Below are 24,918 nucleotides of genomic sequence, written 5' to 3' on the forward strand. Positions count from 1 at the left end.
TTTAAAAGCTCTATTAACATTCACAGTTTAAAGGCTAAAAGTTTCAAGAAGGGCTAATTTCTTTTGCAGAACTATAAGGGAAGAAGAGGAAAAAAATAGAGTTGTTTTGAAACTCTTGCACTGTTTCTATGAGCAGAGAAGGTAATTTATGAACAAGTGTTACATAAGTTACTGCACTACAACTGCAATCCCGATCAAAAATAAGATTCAAGATGCTTGCAGCTAAAGGGGGGAGGGAAAGGAATTACAGACAAGTGTAGAAAAAGTATCTCATGTAAAAAGCATCTGATATACTCAAAAATAAGAATCTCTGACCATTAGATTTTCTCCACGTTTTTTAAACAGGAGAGCTGTAAAAATGTTTGCAAATTAAATGCACTAAAACAGAGAAGCAATCAAAATCAGAACAGCGGAAGTGAAATTAAGGAGATCAGCAATATTAAAGCAAACAACACCCTGAAAAGGTACCCAAGTTTATTCCTATAAAGGTTCACTCTTAAACAAAAAGAAGTTCCAGCTCAACAAGAAAAATACTGATAAGAGAGCTCAATTGTAACTACCTGTGGCAGCACCCTATAGAGGAAGCCAATTCGGAGTTTATAAGAATTAATTCCAATCTTTTCTGAACAGCACCAGCTGTTCCATGCAACTGTACAAGCCTGAGCATTATTTACTGAAAGGTGGGTTTAATGCACTTAAAGCCTTTTATTTAACATTTGCCAGGAATAGCTTACTCAATAAGGGGAAAAAAAAGATAAATCATTTAATATCCAATCAATCAGCAAAACAACAGGTAAAAATCAATGTGAACATTATTTAAGTTTACCATTTTATTTACGTACACAATTGGCATTTTCTTTGTTTTGGTGGTTGTTTGTTGTTGGTTTTTTTTTTTAATCTACAAGCTTTGAGAATAGAGAAATCAGTAGGGAATATAAACTAGAGTAAAGTTTAATCTCTGCATTTCATAAAAGATTCTTTGTTCATTTTTTTTTAAACAATAATTATTTCAGACCAAGTTTTAATAAACAAATCTAAACACTGGAGTTCTTTAAATTCCTTTGTTTCATGTGAGATCACATGGGCTATTGGCTTACTTATCCCTTACAAAAGATTTTCTGTTTTAGTAAGTCCTGATTAATAGAATTCTTTTAGCTAGGCAATTATTATACCATGATTTTCAAGGTAAAGACATGACTGCAAGACAACTAGACTAAGTCAAAAATTAAGCACCTACTATTTCAAATACATAAAGTAAAAGAATTACAGCAAAAAAAAAACATTTTATTATTTGAGCGTTCAGACCAGTGTTCAATTGTTCAGTGATGACAACTCTGCAAATAGCAGCAGAAAAGATAAAAATTACAGTTCAAAGTCCCTTTTACCAACACTTAATTGTGCCTTTCTACATGAGAGGTAAAACAAACAGGAGAAATCTTAAAGTCAGTCCAGTAAGGCAGCAGATGGAATACTAAATGACAGAACATGCATAGTCTCTATATTTTTACTCCATGGTCCCCATACTTTTACACTAAAAGCATGTATCATGTATCCCATCTAGACTTAGAAGAATTTCTGCCCACCCTAACATGGAACACTATATACAAGTGAAACACTCCTTATACTAACACAAGCATACGGTTTTCTTATCCGCAAGGCTTTCTACCTACAGGCTAATTTGAAATGACTGACTGAAAGGAGACAGCAAGAAGGCGGGGTCTGTCATTAAAAAAGATCTTTCATATGCTTAAACGCTCACTTGAACTGCTCACATTAGATGAGCAGCTGTTATAACTGTATATTGTTATGTATACACAGAATCCAGTACACTAACATGTGTACAATGTGAACATTATTTAAGTTTACCATTTTATTTACGTACACAATTGGCATTTTGTTTTGGTGGTTGCTTTTTTTTAATCTACAAGCTTTGAGAATAGAGAAATCAGTAGGGAATATAATCCATGGAGATGTTCAAGGCCAGGTAGGCTGGGGCCCTGGGCAGTACAATCTAGTGGGTGGCAATCCTGCCCATGGCAAGCGGACTGAACTAGATAGTTTTTAAGGTCTCTTCCAAACCATGAGGACAAATAACTGTATGAAATGGACGAATAAAAGATATGCTAAGTAACAAAAACCCAGCAACTAGGCACAACTAATGAAGACAAGCAGGATTTTAACTAGTTTTTCCACAGAGACATCTTGATATGAGCGTCCTCTGAAGACCTACCTGTTTCCTAAAACATTTTTTTTTAATCCAATCCCACAGGTATTGCTACATATCACATTAATACATGCCAGCTTCATATATCAAAGACTGAGCACATGCCCACTGACCTACTTAAGAAAACCACCTGCAGTAGCACAAACCGGTAACAAAGAAAGAATTTGAGAGTTTTCAATCTTGTCTAAATTAAGTCCAATGACAACTTGGAAAAGGCAAGACAGGGCAAGAGTTTCACAAGCAATTTATTCTTCAGAACACTGCTGGAGAGCAGAATTCACTCAGCCACCCCTGTCATCTCAATCCCAGCTTGCCAATGTCACCCCAGCTCTGCCTGCACTGCAGTGCCTGCAGCCAGCAGCATTAACCACCCACACCACTATACAGCTGTGAGGAGCCACACCTCGGAGAGATTTCAAACAGGAACAAGGAAATCAAGCCAAGCGTTCAGCCATGCCTTGTTACCACCAGCGCAGCTGCAAACTGCCTCAAACCCATCATTTCCATCAGCTTCTTCCTTCCTCGATTAAAGCACCTCTGCCGAACCACACCCCGATCCCCTGCATTACCGGGGGGGAGCAAACTGCAGCACAACCACAGCCCCAGCAATGTCATCAACTCATTGGGAAGACAATAGAAAACCGACGTCTGAAACGAGTCCTGAGATTGTTTCCACGGGTGCAAACATTAAACTCAGCTTGCGCACGCCTCGGGCAGGACTTGCAAAGCAAACAATCGCTTTTAGCACATCACTGAGCAATAGACAGCTACAGCCACCACTCTGTGGTTTGGCATGCACAGTTCGCAGCCAGGAAAGCAGCACCATTTAAACAAGCTACAAAAGTATCTAATGCTCCAAACACTTTGTAAATACTTTGTATCTCGCACAAAAGCAAGTTTACAGCATTTTGCACAAGCTGCCTGACAGCCTCTGCTACCAACACATACCACAACGTATAAGGAGCCCGAACAAACGTAATGCTTATTCCTACCATAAACAAGCATAATGCTTAAATAGGAGTAGCAAACTGACAGCTTGTTACTTTCTACTTTCAATGCAGTCCCTTCCTAAAATAAATTGGGTTGCTGCATTTCCTGTTTGTGTCACTCCTCCCCTCCAACCCTCAATGCACACAAACATCCCTTCCATATTTTGCTCATACTTCTGTTTTCCCTTTCCAGGTCTCCTCCATGCTCCCCATATTACATGTCCAGTATCATAAGGCTTTCATTCCAGTTTCTAATCAATTTCCATCTGTGAAAGAGCTATAATTAAGATGGCACTGTCTGCTAGTTTGGATATACTGATACCAAGTCCATCTTCTTAACGCATCCTTAAGAAAAAACTGTGCACGTTTTATATGTCAAATATAGTGACACATCAGTCCTATTATTTCATGGTGAAGAACCTGCTATTCTCATCCCCTCCTAATACAGTTGTTTTTCACTGAACCAGCCAAAGTAACTTTTGCACAAGCATGCACACACTCCTGCAAATGGAGTTAGAAAAGCCCTGATTTCCAGGCAGGCCGGGTTAACTATAAAAAGACAAATTTCAGTGTACAAAGATGATTGCCACTGACTGTGAAGGAAGATCACTTAAGTCAGCAAAGCAAGCCAGGAACATCTTCATACCATGTGCAGAGAACAGAAGTGAAGAACAGTCTGGGTAGCACCTTCAGATGTCTCACTGTAACATGGAAGTAGCTCATCTGTTATAGAAGCACTGTACCTAAACTAAAATGCCTTGCCTTCCAAGCTTGCCAAAGCATGCCCATAGGACTGCCTAGTGCTACACAGCCCCACTGGAGTTCACACCACCTCACAGGTCTCAGCAAAGCATTTTCTCCAGCCATGAAATATGGTCCATCATGCACCTGTTTCTTACTCAAGAGCACTGGCTGTTTTCCCTCCTTCCAAATTAAGCTTTCTGAGTAAAGACTCGAGATGCAGTTTAGTTAGAAGGTAAATACCAGAAGAAACTCGGCTACATAGAGTCAAATTGCTTCCTGATAGTATGTTCTCCATCTGTCTGCTTTTTTAACATCAACTGTTTACCAAATAAGAAATAGCTAGCCTTCCTTCCTTATTATCTTGCTTTTAATCAGCCTATCAGAGCACTTGGATTTTTTTTCCTTCTCTTATCAGTAGAATAAATACTGCATAATTATGCACTAGGAAACAACAGCTACATTCAGAGCTGTCTGGAAAACACTGACTTTCCTTTTGAAGTTGAAACCAACAGCCAAATAGTGGTACCAGATCCTTTTAGTAAGCTTTTGTACAACAGTAGAAGAGACACTGTAGCTTGTACAACCAAAGAACAGACAACTGTTCATAGACAGGCTATAAATACTGCAGACAAATAATGAACACTGGATACAGAATAAATCTTTTTTACTCAAATGATTTATCAGCTTATATTCAAAACAAAGCTTAAGGCTTTCCTTCTCATCAGTGCTGGAGAGCTGCAAGTTCAATTGCAGAACTGATTCCAACTATTAACTATTCTATTATTTCCTTCTGAATTTTGCTATTGATCATGTAAGTCAACTACAAAGCCCACCTACAACAATTTCAAGAGGAATGCAAGCCAGAGCTGCAGGGAGATACAGAAGGGAAGGTGCGGAAGTATAAAACCAACCACTGCTGACTGATCTGAACAGAAAGTCACCTGAGGTAATTATACACATTGGAATTTGCTTCAGAAAATTTCTTACCGCAAAGTTTGCTAATTGGTATTAACTCAATTAAGTTATTTGCTTAATAAGTAGCTGTTAAATTACTAAATGGAGCAATGCAGAGGTAATTACACCCCCTTTACTCAAGTACTCTCCCTGGTTCTAATCATCTCAAAAGAGTATTCCAAACAAAAGAAATCTTCATATGCAAAGAGCACACAAGCAGAGTGATAGAAAAACATGAGGAAAAACAAATCAGACATTGATTTTATAACTCTTTCTAAAAGGGAGATGCACATCACAGAACGATACTTCTTACAGGTAAGGAAAAAAACCAAGGAGCCTAATACAATTTTTCACACTAGGACATAAAGCAACCCGTAAATACTTTGTTACAAGAAGTCTTCCTGAATCACTACACTGCAGTTATGTGCTAAGACGATATCCTCCTCAAGCCACAGGTAGACAGTTAATTCAAGACTCTAGACAAGCTACTTCACTTATTCTGTAAGATAACAATCATGTTCTTAAGTTTTAATCTTTCAGTCCACTTCTGGATCAACAACAGCTGGCAGAGGTGTAAGAAGGAAGCAGACAATAATATGACTAAAACCAATATTTATTAAGGAATATTTATTTTCTCTACATAATTTTAGCCATCATCCATCTACTGATGAACATTCAGAAAGTGATGCTAGTAATCCTTCATTAGTCTTATTTTCTTCTGACTTTCCTGTTACTTCTCGTGTCTACCATGTGCTTGGGCAATAGTGATGGCTGGGTGGCATATTAAATGTTAAGGCCAAGTACACGCATAGTCAGAACGGAGGAATTAATATTGAGAGTCACCTTCCACTGAAAACTGACTACATTACTGTTGTTAAGGAATGTTTCACTTAAGCTACTTACTAGAATCACTATACACAAACATGGTCCTAGCAGTTCAGAGTGGATATTATGATATTATAAGGCAAGTCCTTCTACATATACTATGTGCTAGAATTAATGCAAAAGCCCCTCTAACATGTGTTGAGTCAACCATCAGTTCCAAATACAATAAAACAGCAAAAGAGCACAGAATTTTCACAAGTGGTCATTAATCAGGACAACACCACAAAAAGTCAGAGTAATCTCAATCAATAAAAATTCTTTAATTAATCTAAACAGATTGGCATCATGTCTAGTAAGAACATGAACTCCAGATTTCCCACACTGACATCTATAATTCATTCTTTATCTGAACTGCATCATTAACTTATAAATAACACAAAAGCTGATCAGGAATCTAATTCTGTTTTTTTGTTTGGTATTTTTTTTCCCCACAATCAGCTGCACTCAGAAGCACTTTACAGAATTTAAGCATCAGTGCTGATTTACTGCAACTTGCATTAGCAACATGTAACTGCTACAAGTTCTCTATAGAAAGCTGCCCAAGAAAAGCACAGAAAACAGGCGTTCTGAAGGACTACAAAAGACCCTTAAATTCAAAGCAACTGTAGCCTTCAAACAAGCTGCACGTTAAATGTCGTCAACCCTTCTTGAGTATTTTAGATTTTCTCCAGCTCTCCGACATCTCCTGAAGTCAAGTCTATGCTATCATAAAAGACACTGCCCACAAATTTCATCCTTCCCACGTTAAGTGCCTATGAATACTAATGAATCCCTAAGAACGACTCTAGTGCTATGGTAGCTTGCAAAGACAGAGTAGGCAGACCAATATTCTCCTTGTGACTAAACCAATCACAGTTGCATGAGTCCGAACAATTGTGGGCGAGAATATCACAATTTCCAATTTAGCACAACATTCTGCTCTGAAGTACAAAGCGTTACTTGAAGTTCCCAGATGCAATCAATGCAGAGGTGGAATTGTTCTCTTTCTTTTGTATCCGTGCTTCACTTTTATCTACAGATCTAAAGCACTTCTGTTAGAGTTCCAGAACCACATAAACTGATGGCAATGTAGTTGATACCTCTGGTACACCTTACAGAATACAGATATTGGCATATAGATCTGTACCACGCGAAAAAATGAGAGGCCTTGCACTGTAACACAAACATTCAAATTACATCTGTAAAACAGTTCAAAAGTTGAAGTGAATTCAAGCATAGATCATCTTCTCTAGTACATCGTCCACTAGGAAGTCCCAAACGTTTTGAAAGTAATAAATTATGGCTAACGAGGATATGAAAGATGGGGAGAAGGAGTTAACACCACCTCCCCTTCCCTAACACATTAATTATAGCTTCCTAGCTAGTATTACTGACTGACTGAAACTTAATCCCACAACATTTTAAACCTAAATGGCAGGAAACAAGACTTTAACGCACTCAAGAAGTGCTATGAAAGTAAATATCAAATTAGTACCCAACTTGAGCAGCAGTTATTCTCCAACACTCAAAAAATCAAAACATTAAAAGCAGCTTTTTTCCTCCCCCCCCCCTCACTCAGTGTCTCAAGAACTGTCTAAGGTTAGATATAAGATTACAGCTTAAGGCTCCTCAGGCAGGATAGCATTTTGCTCCTAGAAAAATTTCTGTATAGAACCGAGAGCACACTTTTTTGCCTCCTTAAATCCAACAGGAATCTAACACTGAGGTAATGGTGTGATTCACATATCCAAACAGGCTTTGCTACCTCATAGAAACTTAATTTTGTTCTCCATGCTCTGTTACAGGAGGATGGATAACTAACTTGAATATCAACACCAAGAGCTGTAAAATGAACATGAACTTTAAGGATTGGATTCAAGTAACAGCACTTTAAGAACTAAGGGCTGGGTCATACTTTTACAAATTCAACAGTGTTAAATGACAAATGAAAATTATTAAGCAGGAAACTATGTACAGTGAAACATATCCAAGTATATTTTTTCCATCCTGAATGGTCTGAAACATCAGTTCCCAAATGCTACAGCACTCTCCAAGTCCAGTATAGCACCACCAGCTATCGGCATGACCAGAAGCAAGGCAAAGAAGCCAAGGAAAGTGCAGCAACCCTATTGCTGGAGATACCCAGCGTGCAAAGCACCTGCTGCTGGGTCTGGCTGCTTCCCTCAGCCCCAGACCCTGTACTTCACCAGGAAGCATCCCACACACTCCCAACCCCATCTGGAAGCAATGCTGAGACTAACAGCAAAGCCTTCCATGTGACCTGATGCAAATCCTTATTTGCCTGCTTCCTCCAACAGAAAAAGCAGCCAGACAAGAGCTGAAGGAGAATTGAAAGCCACCCTTGGTGTGATGCTGTAACAATAATAAAACACAATTTCTGATCCCAAAATAATTTAATTAGACCTCTATAACTGAATGTAAGTTATCTTTAAAATCTTTCACATCAAAAAATAAAAATTGAGGTTGATTTCATTGTTACAACTATTAATTCAAATTAAGTTCAAACAAAATGACTAAGAATGAGTAAAATCAAGGGGTTCTGCCTGTTTAACAAACCAGCTAATTAGAACTCACCCTTTGAAGCAATGTGTGTTTATCACAACTTTGAGATAGGTCAAAGAGGAAGTGAGTTTCAAAATAGTTCTAAGTAAATGAGAAACTTAAGATCGTTGGGTAATGCAGTCTCATAAAACAAATGAATAAATCAGAGCCAAGGGCTCATTATTCACACAAGTATGAATTTATCCAAGTATGAATATAGCTATTTAAAATTCTTGGACAAGATATACTAGGCAGAGGCAAATACAGTTCTTTGCCTAACACTTAGAACTGCAATAATTTGACAACTTCATTATTAGCATTGGTACCTGTACTCATAAACACTATGAACGTTATAATTCACCCTGTACCACGTTTCTAGCTTACTTCACATACAAACTTTAAGACAATATCCAATATATAAATTATCTATTAGGCAACTACAGGACTAACAGCTTTGTATGGTTTAGTTCCAAATGACACAGACTGCTCTATATATTCAAGTTCTTCAGTTCACTACCAAGCCTCACAAAAGGGGCTCCGAAATACCCCAACAGTTGTACAAATGGCAGCCTCCATGATGACTGCAGGACACACACCTACTGTTGATTCCTACAGCAGTTTAGGGTTGATGCTTCTAATTCTCATCTACATACAAGAAGTACAAAAGAACTTCATACATACAACTATATTTTCCGAAACACTGAACAAAAAACTCACCAAGGAAAACATAACTGGAGCTCTGTCTTGATAACGAAATAGGTGCTCCTTGAACCTAACATGTCTCTTACTACACTCCAACTAAACTGACCAGAACTAAGTGTCTCCTTATTGTCACTGAGAGTACTACACAGATTTGGAAAAGTAAATAGTATTTTTACTTCACACACCGTGCTTCCACTAATGTCCTGCAATACCTCCTTGTTACCAGAAGAATTTCACTTCCACCTTCATTTTTTAGTGTGCACAGCACAATAAAAAGAGGCAAACTGAACTACACATGTTCACAAAATATTTCTATAGTCAGTTTTCAGATTAGAACACATGCCAAGATCAGATGGTTTAACTGCTTCTTGCACAATTGTGAATGCTCTAAATGGGATTATTAATCTCATTCTCATAAGCTTCTGAAACCTTTTCACGAGGAAGAAAAAAAGTGTAAGAGACCACAAGATGTGCCAAATTATCTTCCCTCAACATCCTGCAAACAAGAGTGGCGGGGTCACATTTTAAAAGTATAGAAAGTAACTATTGGGGTAACAAGACAATGGTTGTCTTGTACTTTAGTTTCTACAAGCACGTTAATCTGCTGCTGACAGCTTTTTGGACAAAGGAAACTATGAATAATACAGAAAATAAAAAAGTCATTGTAATTCTACCATCTTCCAGCAGAAAATAAATTTCAGATACCATTTAGGAGACCGCAAACCAATACAAACCAATGGAAGAAAAACAGTTCAATAAAAATCAATTTACCGAGTCAGTGCCAGCAAAAAAAATTCCACAAGACAACAGCCTCCATTTCAGAACATCTCCCCAAAACTTTACTATATGAATTATGACGCAACATACAACATTACGACATTCTCCTTTGAGCATTTTAGCCTTATTCCTTCCACATTAGCAATCACTTTAAGCATTTGCATTAAACAAAAAATGAAATGCCAATGAAAAACAGCAAGCATCCACCATACTGTCCCATCTCAAATAACATAGATGCAGTGTCTCCTAGTTTAATTCCAGCTCTTCAACAAAGGTGTGCTGCCCTCCACCTCCCTCCTACAAAAAAAGAAAAGCATGGAGCAGGTGGGATGTCTGTTTCAAACCTGATCTTCGATTAATGCCTCAGGTCTTTTATCAGGAAAATAACTACCATTAACTACCTACAGTTGCCTCTATTACAATAACAAACAGGTCTATCATACTTTCAGCAATAGCTCTTAAGACTTGAAACCCACCCAGCTGCTGCAATGCCCTTCCTCCAGCTCCTTGGCCTTCATCACCTTCCTTCCTTTGCTGCCACAGCCCCTGCTCATTTGACCTTCACATTATTCCAGCAGATGTCAGTTCGCTCAATGGAAATCATTCAGAATGAGGAGAACAGGCTGGAGGCCTAACCCACAGCTGATAACACATATTGGCTTAGGCTCCCAAGGAAGTATGGCTGCAGGCAGGCTTTTTAAAAACCAGAGAAACCTGATGCTTCTTCATACACAAAAAAACATGCATACAGGAACTCTGGCAAGCTTTATCCAAACCTTTCCTAGTCTTACATATCCTTCATAAGTAATAATGGTATATCTACTATTTTCCCTTCTTCGTAACTTGCAGTATTTCTTTCCAACCAACAACCACAGAACAATCCACTCTCAAAATCAGAATTATAACAGCTAATCAGAAGTTCAGTTACCAAGTTAAGTTCAATCCAAGTCTTTACTTCATGGCATGAAAGTATCCAGTTCAGTAAGTTCCTCCTTCCTTTTTCCCCCCTTCCCCAGTTTTGGGGTTTTTTTGTTGGCTTTTGTTTTTTCCCTCCTGCACGTCAGACACAGTCTCACATCTCATCATCCCAACATGCAGCCATCACTCAACACCTTCAGAGATCCATGTGGACAACAGGTCCCCCTTCATCATTCTGCTGCATGTCCAATTTCCACTCACCTCTGAGCTGGTGCTCCATTTACTATCTACTGCTTAGAAGTTGTATCATTTTTATTCTAATTAAACTTAACACTTTACTTACAAAAACTTACCACTCTTTGAGGAGATTCTGGTATTTATTGATCTCATCACAGTCAAGGTTGTGCACAGCACTTCCATTTTATTGAAATAGGACGTCTTACTATTTTTCAACATCAAGAAAAATCACTCTTGCCTATTCTTTAGAGGATGCTAGAAACAGCCAAACACAAGGCAGCAAAAAACAGTGTCTGAGTGCTTTGGGGACAAAAAACCACTTCACAGATGCATAGTTTCTTTTAGGGAAGTCGCTTATTAAATAAAGGAAACAAACCAGTTCTACTTGGATCCATCATGAGAAATACTAAAAGTGGTAAATCAAATGCGTTTAGAGCTCAGACTCCATTTCTTCTTTCAAGTTGCTAAATATCTACAGCTCAGTCAGAATGGGCAATGTCTTCATTATCCTGTATTTACAGAATCACATTTCATTAGTTTTGCCTTATGCAACTAAGTAGTTAGGGCAAGCATGTGATTTTGGTTTTGAGTAATGAGCTCTCTCATACGAACAGCTGGTAAAAACTGAGTTAACTCCTGAAAGAAAGCAGTAATTCCTAAACAGAAAACTCTACTCAGCTCACATAGGCTTCTACTCAAGTGGCCAGCACTACCTTCTGCCAAAGCTGCTACCTTCTCACAGTTGCTCTTGTGCAGCAGTGCAGTGAACTGAAGACCTGATCCTGCTGGGGGAAAAAGAAAAAAGCACCAACCTCGAGTGCAATCCATTCCCAAAACTAGCTCACCTCCAGCCACAATAACATTAGGGAAGAGGTCAGGACATACGGAATAAGCAGGGAGGAAGAGAAAGCAACAAGCAAAGGAACAACACTTTGTGTAGCAACAGTAGGTACTGAGGTCATTTAGATCAATAAAAAGCCACATCTTTCACAGCAAAAGTCGCCGCCTGCAATGCAACCATGAAAAGACCAATTACAGGGACTACTGTTTCATAAGACTAAAACATATTTCAAATGCAGTGGTAGACACAGACCCAGATAATACAGAACAAAGGTTCATATATTCAAAACTAAACGATCCCTCTAATTGTCTCATTCAGCTGTTAGAGCAGTATCTACAATACCCTCTCTATGGGCATCCCAACAGCATTTCAGGAAATGCATCCAAAGAACATGGAACAGACAGAAGAAACTGAGACAGACATGCTCCCAAAAGAGCACTTATAAAGTCTCTCTAAAAAAAAGTAAAACATACACACACTGGGAAGACAGAGCTGCCTCAATGCATTTCACTTGCACCTAAAAACACACATAGACAAGGATATTTTTCCTTCATGTCACCTGATATAGTATTAGAGCTACATGATACGATATAGTCTAATTTTCATATTTAGCAAAACAGTAAGCCATACTTAGCACTAAAAAGGCAAACTTTCATTTTCAAAGCATTTAAGACTAGGCAATGAAGAAAGTCAAAGGTATTTTTAATGTAGGCATGCAGTGTTACAGTAAGAGGTGATCGTGCTACTTTCTATATATAGCAATCTAGAATTAAAACCACACTAGAAGGAAGTCTCCTACTCAGAATGAGCAGCTTTGTTTCAAAATCGCAGACCACATGGCTTGGGTGGTTTTGTTTACTTCTCAACAGTATCATATGCTTTGCTTGTTGTTCTTCTAATACTAGAAGGCATTTCAAATTCAGATAAAGCAAACCAAGCTTGTCATTCTCAGACTGTAAGTGAAGAGAAACAATATAAAATATTTGTATATGCTTTAGGTTAGGCATACAACTAGAAAATTCACTTGCTTACTAGACTAGGAAAGGTGTCCAGGGGAGGAATAAGTTTCAAATAGAACGCTATGGTTGGGAAAAAGCATCAAAATATAGACAAGTTACTTCAAGAATTTCCTAGTGAAGCTCACTGAACTTATTTCAACATGCAAACAGATGGCAGTATAAAGCACTTACTGAGCCATTCCCTCCTTCATAAAGCACTACAGATAAAAAAAAAAAAAAAAAAAAAGAAATGTTATTGATGACAAATCTCAATGGCAGTCAGTCTACTGGAATTATTAATGTTGGTGTTAAAATTCCCTTTCTAAATAATATACTTGTTTTGCAGATAAATATTAATTTTAACTAATGCAGATGCAGTTCACAGCCACCTGATGGAACAGATGAAGAGCAGTTCCTTTGCAGTGTAACATTCCTGCACGAGTGGAATCATTTCCAGCTAACAACATCTTCTCCTTTGTTTGAAACGACAAAGCGAAAAGGAGCATTCACACCACACCTCAATGCATAGAAAGCTCACTGTTTTAAACAGAAACTATCCCAGACACAGAAACCTAAAATGCCTTCACCGGGTTTTTATTCAGTAAGAAATAATATTTGAATTAACACATTACCAAAGTTTGCACTTGCTCTTATACATGGCTTTAAATCATTTCATATAAACCACTGTTTGCTGCTGATCTCAGTCTTAGAAGCCGAGCACATGACAGTTTCTTACAGAAGAACAATTAGCCACAAAGAAAACAAATCAGATATTAAAATGTTAACTAGAGACAGCAGCAGAGGGCTGGGCTGCTGTCAGTTCTGAGGTGCTTCATAATGCAGAAGCAGCAGAAGGAAACAGAACATGGGGCCTAAAGGAGAGGGATCGAAGTTATCTTTCCAGTAAATATTGGTACTGCACAAGCTGAAGCTTCATACAACAGCCTGGACCTCAACATCTGCTTCAGACCAACCAAGTTCCTACAGTGCTGCTCACAGTTTGTAATGCAAGTTACAGCAATGCCATTCCCCTCCAGCCCTACACTCAGGAGGTCCCAGAGAAGTTAAAATTTACCTGCAGCAGCATCAGGGTGTCTGCATGTAAGGGACATCCCCTCATGAGCTATATAACTCATAACACAAGGAGAAGATGTAAAATATCAGGTCAGGGGTTCTTACTGACCAACTCCAATTTTCGTGTTTGGAAGGAAGATGAGGAAGATTTAGAAAGAAGAAGTATTAAAGAAAGCAACAAACACTCTTCAGTCAAGTGTGGAGTGCTCACAGAAATCAAGCAAACAAACACAAGTTGTGTAGCACCCAGGCAATGAGCGCATTCCATTTATGCAGATTCTAAAGGAGAACTCTGCATCCTTGTTTTATTCACCTCCCCCCTCTCAGAGATGCAAAGATAGTTTCCGTGGCAACTGGAAAGCCTTCACAGTACCCAGAAGCAGTAGAAAACCAACTTATGTAATGACTGGGAACTCACCTATGTTTTGAAGATGTATAGGTGCTTATTTAATAACACCACACAGAGATTATTTACTCTCAACACAAACCCTATGTGGTCAAGATAAGCATCTGAAATTCCTGTATTTGAAAAAAGCATTTAACAGGTGTGATGCAATAGACTAGTCCCAGTGAAGTCTGCTTGTACACCGAGGTTTCCACAGCAAGTCTCTAAGTCAACTCTTATATAAAACGTTTCTCACTTCTCTGGACTTTTAGACAACACACTCAAAACTACAAAAATCTGAAGGCTGTGATTCTCCGAGCCGTTCCACAGCACTGCAGCTCTGTACAACATGATCCTCCCCCTAGAGCTGACAGAGAACAGATACTGAATTCTGAAGGACGTACGAAGTACAGCAAACAAACTAAAATCAACGAGAAGGAAATCAAACTGTTTACTTCATATAAACTTCAAAAAAGAAAAAGAAAACTAAACTTTTCAGTGTTTTCCATAGCAATAGTATCATCGTGGGAAATCTTAACGCTATCAATTGCCTCTGCCATTGGGTCCGGTTGCCATCCTTTGACAGATGCAAGGCAGCTCAACGCAGTTTGGATAGATCGTTATCACCGAGGTTAGCTAGAAGAAAATGAGTCATGCCCGGGTTGCGTAGGAGTAGCTAGTCTGAGCCTGGTAGGAGGTCCCCAGAAAAGCACAGATTTCTTCAGAAAGCTTACAGCTGAAAGAGCGACTCAAAAACCTGCTGATGGAGCAGTGATACCGAGTTAAGTAATTGTAGATAAGTGCTCGGAGACGCAGTCAGTAACCGACAGCTTGAGGTCGGCATCATTAGTGGACAAAGGACTCCAATTTCCGTCCTCCCAATAGAAACGACAGGACCAGATCGTTAAGGGCTTAACTACAGGCATATAATAGAAGTAACAAAAGAGAACAGACTTGGGATACTCAGTTTTTATCGCCAGAAACAGCAATCACCCTTAAAAAGCAGCCTGCTGCTGAGGAAGTGACAAATCTCACAGCCCCATTTTATATGACCAGGACATGCCAAAAGCCTCAAAGACCATTTTGCTACATGATCAAAACCACTACACTCTGTACTCCTCCACCACGTGAAGCCTCACACACAACTGCACTAAGTTCCGAGGGGATTACTCCAACTAAAGAAAGGTCACCGCAGCGGTCCCAGTCACCTCAGGATGCACATACACGGACAGCACGGCTGCTCTAATGACTCACCGCCCTTCATCCCACTGCTGACCCACCCGCACAGCCATGCTCCCTGCACTGCTGTTAGCCCTTAGAGCGTGCCATGAAGGAGTCCGATAAGAAAACGGGTTTTCTGTTGCCTGCACAGAACTGCAGTGCAATGTAGTTAAAGTCAATGAATAAACAGAATGTGAAAACCCAAGGTTATCTTCAGGGCTAGAATAGGTGATCCCTCCAACTTTCTACCACACCAAAGAGCAAACAAGCAGAGTCCAAACATACACACGATGCCTCTCAGTACCCCATTTAGTGCAAGGAAACTTATAGATCTCATTTTCTTAACGACTTGAGATGTAAGTGACAGCTGTATATATGTTACAAATTGCCATTTAAAAAGGGAGCACACACACGAGACACAGCAGTAATGATTACAAATTAAGTCTCTGAATACCTGAAAGTATAACTGGCTCCTGGTCATAAAAATCAGTTGCACATCCCTTCACTGTCATGTCCGTTTATCCCTAGATTAACTTTGCCAACTTCTCCTCTAACCCAGCAAAACCTTTCAACGACAGGATGCAATCTAAATGCTATTGGTAAAAACGTCCCAGTTGATGCTTAACCTAAAACTCCCCCAGTACAACTCACTTCCTCTTAACCTACCTCTTAGCCACAGAACAGATGGAAAAAGTTGTGGTTTTTTGATCGATACCCTCATTTGAGCTATTTCTTACCTATTTAGTGACACAATCCTCCCACAGCCTTTTCCACCACACAAACACAGCAGCATATCAGTCAGATTCTGAGCCTCACAGTCCACGGTGCTGCTTTCTTCTGTCCTTATTGGCTTGTTTAATACTCAAGACTAGACACAGAAGAGCAGTGAAGAACAATAAAATGTTCTGTTTGTAAAGTTTTCTGCAATTCAAACCAGATTAACATATCCCAGGACAGCATTCGCTCCTACCAGCTGCTTTATGTTGTTTGTTCAGCTCGGTTTGCAACTGTAACTCTGGCTTATTTTCTACAGCTGTGCTGACTGTACACCTACACCTTATTTGAGCACCTGACAGACTCCTCCTAGCATAACACTCCTTACTTTGTTAACTTATCTTCTGGATTTTACCTCTTAAGCACAGAGAATTTGATGTTCAGCCTATCCAGATGACTGTTTGCATCACTCCTAACTTGCTCTCACACCTGTATGTTCTTTCCCTAAAAGATTATAACATTATAATCACTCCCTGTACAATCACAAGGTTCTCCCACAACCTTCAGGAGTTCCCCCGGCACTGCAAACTGCAGCCTGCAGTTGTTTGACTCCACCATCAGACAGGCAACCAGCTCAAGCTATCAGCCATACGCTGCACCTCCAAGCAATGAATGCTCTTAAAGACCTCCCCAGGATTAAAAACCTCCCCAGGATTAAAACTGATTCTAAGACAGCATTTAAGCACATAAGTTCTTGGTTACATAAGTAACACAACAAACTGACTCCTAATGCATTAGGCCCCTCAAATTTATTTCTTCTCCAGATACATTGATGGTAGAAATACCACAGCATCTGACAAACATCTGATTTTACAGTCCAAATAACTTTTCTCCACCCAAACTGACACCTTTTGATTGATTGAGCATGAAGTGTAGACAGCATCAGTACTATGTACGGCAAGAACTGCTTAGTACCACCTACCACCTGATTAATTACGCTCTGGAAAAAGAAAGAAAGAAAAAAAAAAAGCTGTTCCAACACAACACATTCACAACAGCTCTAGGAGATACGGCTCCTGCCTCCCAGACTGCAGATGCTCACACTTCCTCACTTCGCACAGCAAGCCAATGGAACGGGTCATCTTTGAGTCCAGAAGTGCCCTGCCCTCCAAGCAGACCAATGGTTCACCACTGAAAACTTATAGTTCGAGCAGAGGGTGCCAACGTTACCTTCAAACAGTGGGTTTTGCTCTGCCAGGAACACTCTCTGCTTTGCATCTGAAGCGGTGCATTTCCCCTTTCACTCGCACCTTCCTCCAGGCAGAGTGCTCTCAGAAGCACGCTATGAGACACGGCAAACTTCACAATGCTCAAGTGCTGCTTGCACACAAACGCTGCTGTCCTCATAGTACGGTCTGAGGACTGTAGAGCCTCCCACTGCCTACTATAGAACAGCTCCAGGAAGCTGTACGAGCAACTCAGAGGCACCACGACCTGCCGAAATATCATTATCTACAGCGTTTCGCTGCAACTGCGTGCAGACAGACAGACAGACAGACAGACCCCCATTCTCCAAAAGCACAGCAGCAGAGGCACGCTGCCACTTTTCCTTAGAAATAAATAAATAAATCTACCCGCAGACAATCAGCTCCTCACACTTGTCCTTTCCGGAGGAAGGGGTGAGGGAGGAACCGACAGCGGTGCCCGCAGCCGTAGTGCAGCCCCCCAGGCGGGGTGGCTCCGGGTGGAACACCGCACACCCCCCCACCCAGCCGAGCCGGTGTGGTGGTGCAGCAGGATCCGGCCCGCATCCTGCGGCAGCTCCGGCCGGGGAGGGGCAGATCCGCAGTGACACAACAGCCGTTACCTGACACAACGGCCGCTCCGTCCGCCGCGGGAGAGGTGGAGGAAGAGGCGGCGGTGCTTCCTCGCGTTCCCCGCCGCCCACCGTGCACGTCCGCAGCTTCCAGCTCGCATTCCGCAGCGGCGACGCCGACCAGCAGCAGCCCCAGCATTAGAAGCAGGCGGCCAGGAGACGCGGGGACACCGCGTGGCGCTCGGAGGCCGCTCATCGCTCCGCCGTCCGTGCGAGGAGCAGGGGGAGGGAAGGAGGAAGGAAGGAAAGGGCCGGAGCCGCTCCGCTGCCCGCGCCGCAGCCGCTCGCCGGTCCCACGCCGCCTCCTGCCGCTTCCGGCGGCCAACGGCGCCCAGCAGAGCGGGGACACGTCACCGCGCTGTGACGAAACGGGAGGAGGGACCGGGGGGAGAACGGGGCGGGGCGGGGTGTAAGGACGCGTGGAGCCGGGCGGGAGCGGTGAGCGCTGCGGGCAATGCGGGCACAACTGCGGCTTGGGGTATCATCACAGAATCACAGAATGATCAAGGCTGGAAAAGACCTAGAAGATCATCCAGTCCAACCATCACCAATACTTCCCAGTTAAATCATATCCCTCAACACAACTTCAAACTTTGCTGCTGGGTCTCTGTGAGACCTGAGGGGAAATACCAAGGGAAAGACCTCAAAGCCTCTCAGGGCGTGGAGTTGCTCATCGTTTTCCCTTGTCACCCCCTCAGTTCAGCAGCAGACCCTTGGTTCTCAGGGTTAGCACACTTGTAATTAATGCAATTTAAGAGTGTTTTCAACTGAAAGGTTGAAGCTGGATAATAAATGGCGCTCTGGGTGTTGACAATCCTGACTAAGCACGCAGCAATAAAAGGGTCAGTGCTAATGGCATCCGAATTCACAGATCACAAAGACCAGCACATCTGCGAGTAGTTTTGCAAGACACACAGATGAGAAGAAAAAGAGCAGTGAACAAATCCTGATGAATCACAGAGACGTGATGAAAGACACCGATCCTTATCAGCTTCTAAATGCCCTGAAGAGTCATTGCCAAAACCTCCACGTGGGCACCAACCTTGGAAGAACACAGGAGGAGTGAGTAAGACTTCAGTGCTGCCATCGTTTGTCCCTGCATACTTTCTAGTTAAAGGTCTTTCGTTGCATTTTCTGTTTAAAGTAAAGTAATTTATCAGAGAATTATCAAGGTTGGAAAAGACCTAGAAGATCATCTAGTCCAACCATTACCAATACTTCCCAGCTAAATCATGTCCATCAACACAACAATGTGACTTTCAGTCCTTATCAGTAATAAGGGACTTGTATAGTTTTGGTCAAAAGTGCTTTGCTGTATGGATAACACGAGATTCTTTTTAGGTCCCGTCTTCCACTGATCTTCAGAGCAGTTTTGTTTGCTTGTTTTGTTTTAATGGTCTCTGTTTTACTGCTTTGAGTTGCTGTTTCCGTCAGCAATTTGCAATCAGCAAATTCCTTCCATCTTGCTTTGCTGCACGCATTGATTTATCCAAATAGAATAAAACGGAGAGGAACTCATCTTCAGAGTTGCTTAATGCAGTGCTTTTCAATAGGTATATTTGGCCGGTCCAAAAGGGCCCTGTGAGCAGGTTTGAACAGCAAGGCAGAAATAAAGACAAATAAATATCTGTTGTGCTCTTTGGTGTTTATTTCTCTGGGGAGAAATGCAGACAATCAGATTATTAAAAAACATTGCAAATACAAACTGCCAATAGATCAATGTAAATTCAGATATCTAATGACCTCCAGGTTATTGTAAGTTGTCTGAAGAACAATTGATTCTACACAACTGGTGTGAACAGAAACAGTCACTTGTGAACAAGTTTGTTAGTAAAATCAAGCTTTCTTCTTGAGTAGATAATGAGTAATTTGTATCTGTAAGCAACTAATGCAAAACGAACTGACCGCAACCTCGCAGTTCTCTTATTTCATTTGCTGATGAAATCTTGAATGAAGATGGAGTTGTGGAGTTTAGGACCCCATCCACAGCTGTTTCTGAGTTCCTGAAGTTGTATTTTGTATAAAGAATGTTGTTAGCTGAAGAGGAAAAAAAGAAATGAATATTCTTAGTGGTCCTGTATTCCCAGCCCATAATGGACTGAGAAATTATGGGCCACTGATATTATCAAGGTCTAATGATGACATTAGAACTGAAAGAATGGAAGTGAATTAAGTGTTCTCCTTGTCTGATGTGTGTATTAGCCCTTACGATCTTATCAAGGACCAAGATCCTGGGTATCTCTGAAATGAGCAAATTGCCTGGAATTATGCTAAAATGCTGGCAAAATAATGACATCTCTTTCAATCACTGAGAAGGAACAGTCATGAACTGCAAACTAAACATGTAGCTCTCTGAGAAATGGTTGATTACATCTCCTAATTTTATGGTGTTTTTCCATCGCAGTAATGTGGGTTTGTTGTTTTTTTCTCTGACACTATCAATTAAAGCATGTACAAATATATTAAAGAAAAGTCTTGTAAAGCACAGAATATTCAGTGAATGCTCATCGCAGCTGAGTCTCCCATTAGCAGGGAACCTTTGTTTGTGGTTGGTTTTGTTTTGCAGCTTGTTGCAGTTTCTTCTTATGAGAGCAAAGATGCCACTCCAGCTGGAAGATGTTGGCTGTGCAGAATGGGGTTGAATTTTGTTTAACAAACAATGATTCAATCTGTTTACACAATAACTCGAGGCATATCTGGAGATACCAAATCCAAAGGAAAACACTGGGCAGAATGAATGACTGAAATATCTGAGGCAGCACTTTGATTTATGGAATCTGGAGCAGGAGCAGCTTGCCAGGGCACAACCTTATTAGTGATAGAGGAGCAGGAATCTTCCTATCTCACTGACTGTTATTTGGCATGACGGTTAGATTACAACAAAACGATGGGCTGTTATATGTTTTGACAGCTACAAGGACATTCAAGAGTAACACATAAATAGCTATGGAATTAATATGTTACAGATTACAGTGATCAGAAGTTTGCTGAGAACTGCCAAGGGACAACCTTTGAGATCTAGATGTGACTACATCCCTTTCCTCATCTGATGTACCTACCTCATAAATGAATACCTACCATACCTCAGCATACCTCACTATACCCTCTTTTTTTTCCAGCTAAAATTGGTTGCCAGGCAGTGAAAGTCCAGGTGTGTTATTAAATTTTAAGAAGGCTTTGACTGTGACAATTTTACATCCTCAGTAAAGACATAATCAGTTCGTTTGCAGTTCAGATTGACTTTAAGTGATCAATGTAACCATTCTTAAAGTCTAATCAGCAGCAGTATCACACAACCAATCTGTACACCAAAACAACGTGCCTTCCATTTTTCTGTTCTAAGGCTTGTAAGAATTCAACCAATTTCAACACAGAAGTGGTAGCTGTAGAGATGAATCACCATAAGGGCTTTCTCAGAGGGACAGAAGTGCAAATAATTTAATGCCACATGAAGAAAAGGATCCCAGCATGTACCTAATATTTCTTTTACCGTCTCCAAATCTCAGTAAATCTAAACCTCCCCTTACCTGGTGCTGAGACAGTAAGTGCTTTGTGACTGCCTAGAGAGCAAAACAAGGAAAGAATCAGGGGATGATAAGAGCCCCTACTTACAGGATTTGCTTTTTATAACAAGTATGTTGACCAACAGAAATGTTAGAATTGAAGCCACAATTTATTTATTAAAAATAAAGGGGGGGGGCGGATTTGGGCATAGTAATTTAGCATGTGCTCATATATTCACAGCAGGTAGTGCAGACTGCCTCCTGGGTCATGCCTGGGTATGGTTTCACTGGAAGAAAAAAGCTTTTCTGCTCACTTGTAACAGGAACCATTCTGGCTGGAGTCTGCCTGTTCCAGCTGGGAGAGGTGCTCTGAGGAATCAGCTGAAACCAAGAGAAATGCTGCATTATCACTAACCTACATAGCAACTTGGAGATTATTTTTTTCTGTTTAAGTAAAGAGCCAAAGCCATGTTAGCTCCTAATACGTAGAGCTGTTCTTTGAATGAGCAAGGTCTGAGAAAAATGCTGTCAGCTTAGTTGTTTAACATTGAAGTCATTTACCTCTTTAGGTAAATATTTGGGATAAGAACAAAGAATATATTTGACCTTATGTGGAGGCAAGAAGGAAGTGACTGGAGATTTATTTCAGATGTGGTTCTGGTGGCTCTAGCAGCTGTTGACTGGAAGGTGGAACAGCCAACCACTCATTCAGAGAACAGAAATTAAGTGAGATTATATTCTTAAGAACTATAAGTACCAGAAAGTAATAAAAAACCTGGTGAACTCATATATTGTGCGTAAATACAATCCTACCATCAGATGCCTGTAGTGAATTGAAATGGCTGCTCTGAGGTCACAGCAATCAGACGGTTTCCTGGAATTTCTGAAGGCAAGCTGCACATCCTGTAAACAGGAGCTCTTCCCAGATCCATCAGACTGCAGTGGCATGTGCAGCCAGGTACTGAGTGCTGTGTCACATCATAAATAAGATCGTTCAACAGAGGCAGAGACAGCTAGTCTCAAATCACCCGGGATGTTGAAGGAGATATAGAAGCCACTGCTGTGAAAATAAAATAACAGCTGTTTTGTCTTCATCTCTCTTTACTTCATTTATTTATTTATTTATTTACTTGTGTGTGTTCTTTGGTTTAGGTAATAGGGGAAAAGAAAAAAAGAGAGGAAAAAAAAAAAGCATTGGAGGCCATATCCTCAATTAAAAGAATGCTGGAAACAGATGGTCTTCCTACTTGCAAATACAACCTTGGGCATTTGGCATCACGACTCACAAGCAGCAGCTGTATTTCTTAGAACGGTAAAAACAAAATTCATATAAAACTTGCATCTTCAGAAGCAATACGTACAATTTATTTCTGCTCCTGATTGCTTTGCAGGTTGTGATAGTTGGAGGTTGTGTGCAGTATGCTAAGCTTTTCTGAGAACTTGAGTTGACTGGCCTTCAAAGAATGTAGATTTTTTTGATTCCCCGTATTGCCTTCATGCACAGAGCAGATCCCCATGTGCAGCCATGGAGGAGCCTGAGCTGCAGCAGCAGATGTGGCTGAGGACCACAGCGCATTGAGAGTACCTTCAGGAACAGCTGGAGCTGCAGCCCAGGGAGAAGAGTGGAGCCTGGGTGGAGCAGGAGGGCTGGGGGAGCTGCAGCCAAAATGAGAGGACTGGACCAGAGGCAGGTGAGCTTCCTGTGTACAGCAGAAAGTGGACCTGGTCTTTTTCCACATGTCTTACATCATATTATCAGGAATAAGTAAATGTAAGGCCTTACTGAAACTGCTATACCTGGTAAACATCCATAAGGATAATGCTTACATCTTGCTTGCACATCCAGTGGCAGTGGGTAAACCTTTCCTGATGATTTTCTGTTTGTCATGATATTTACACTTCCACTAGTTCAGAGGATATCTTCAGAACCAATCTTGAAAGACTGAAGAGGGACTCTGAGTAGTGCTTGGCTCCAGAGATGCATTCCCAGTGGGATTAGGTGTGCTAACACCAGCAATGTTCCACTTCATCTGGAACTAGCATTTGTGATCCTTCAAAAGTTTCAATATCACTCCATGATCTGAAGAAGAAAGACGAGCTCAATAAACAGTTAGCTACAGTTCCCCCACAATTAGGTTTTTAATGCCTCCTGAATTATGCAGATTTGAGGTAGTTGTGGCACTTGTCCAGGATTACTGGAGCGGCGTGGAGGCAAACTATGAACTATGTCAGTGGGTGTTGCTCCTTAGAGCAGGGCATTTACCACATCCTGGGTGTCTTAAGGTGGAAGGAAGAGCATGAGCTGAGGTGCACTTCTTTAATCCCAACAGCTCATCCTTTCAGACAGCAGGTGCCCTGTAAACTCATAAAGAAATAAGGGGGCTAGTAAAAAAATGAAAGAAATAGTATGAAGGAAATAAAATGCTAAAGTTCCCAGCTTTAATCCTCACTAAAACATGAATACAGCCCTGAGTCTCTAAAGAAAGTTTCTGTCCCATAATAACCCTGCCTTTCAATGGTCCAGAACCACCAAAAGCAGAGTGTGCAGCCTTAACCTGTTTGCATTGGAACAATTTCCTGAGCAGTATCAATAGCCATCTCTCTGGCTAAACGTCTGGAATGAAGTCAGAAAAGAGATATTCACCCTGCGCTTGCTGTTTAATATCCTCACCATGGTGTTTCCTAAAAAGGGGCAAACATTCAGTCTAGGGCTAATTGAAAAGATGACAGTAATTTCAATTGGGTTGGGATTTACAGCAAATTCTACAAAAGGAGAACAAAACATTGAGGCTATTCTTCATTATTCTGAAGTTGTTTATAACTTGTGAACAAGAAACACATGCATAAAGAGCTGTACTGTGTAGCATTTTACATTTAATTTTCTTTGTACTGCTGAAGAAAAGATGGCATTTTCCCTTATAAAACTACAGAAGGCTGATTGCTTAGCTATAAGAATACTAGCCTTGAGTTCAAGACACTAGTTTGTACAAATAAACTTAGTTTTGTGTACAGTGGGTGCTTATGCAGTGTTCTAGAACATAAGGGTCTTGATCCCTCCTTCAACATAAGCCAAGAAAAATGGATGAACTTCATGAGTAGCATGTAACAATGGGAATAATTCTGTTACCTGATTGAAAGTTATTACATACACAGCTGTGTGTGATTTCCATTAAAGCCAAGCTACTCAGTATGGTCTCAAACAGGTTTCTTTTAAAATCTGAGTGATCAAATAGACTAACATCCAGCCTGAGAAACTGAGTGTTCCAAGATGTGGTGGTCAGAATATCTCCAGTGTATCACAAACTAAATTTGAATGTCTAAATATGCCCTTATGT

The 24,918-nt window shown here is 40.7% G+C and overlaps 1 protein-coding gene and 1 long non-coding RNA gene across 5 annotated transcripts in view; both read right to left on the reverse strand.

Annotated features, from left to right (window-relative positions):
• STIM2 (stromal interaction molecule 2) overlaps window positions 1-18,403 on the reverse strand; it is a 59,333-nt gene extending 40,930 nt beyond the window's left edge. For 3 of the 4 annotated variants that reach the window (XM_015862698.3, XM_085545604.1, XM_015862701.3), the window contains exon 1: window positions 18,072-18,403. In XM_015862698.3, coding sequence (XP_015718184.1) covers window positions 18,072-18,276 — 205 coding nt within the window. In that variant the 5' untranslated portion in view covers window positions 18,277-18,403. Of the gene's footprint in view, window positions 1-17,838; window positions 17,858-18,071 lie in introns of those variants that run through there. The other variant, XM_015862699.3, reaches the window with a different exon arrangement.
• A 3,329-nt stretch (window positions 18,404-21,732) lies between these two features.
• Window positions 21,733-23,127, reverse strand: LOC146761134 (uncharacterized). Its single transcript, XR_014945473.1, has 3 exons — window positions 22,945-23,127; window positions 22,397-22,643; window positions 21,733-21,964 (listed from the first exon to the last, which is right to left on the reverse strand). It is a non-coding gene; the product is annotated as an uncharacterized LOC146761134 (long non-coding RNA).
• Between the last annotated feature and the right edge of the window lie 1,791 nt (window positions 23,128-24,918).

The sequence above is a fragment of the Coturnix japonica genome, chromosome 4, assembly GCF_054131305.1.
Source record: "Coturnix japonica strain WE chromosome 4, WE-NBRP24, whole genome shotgun sequence".
Taxonomy (NCBI): domain Eukaryota; kingdom Metazoa; phylum Chordata; class Aves; order Galliformes; family Phasianidae; genus Coturnix; species Coturnix japonica.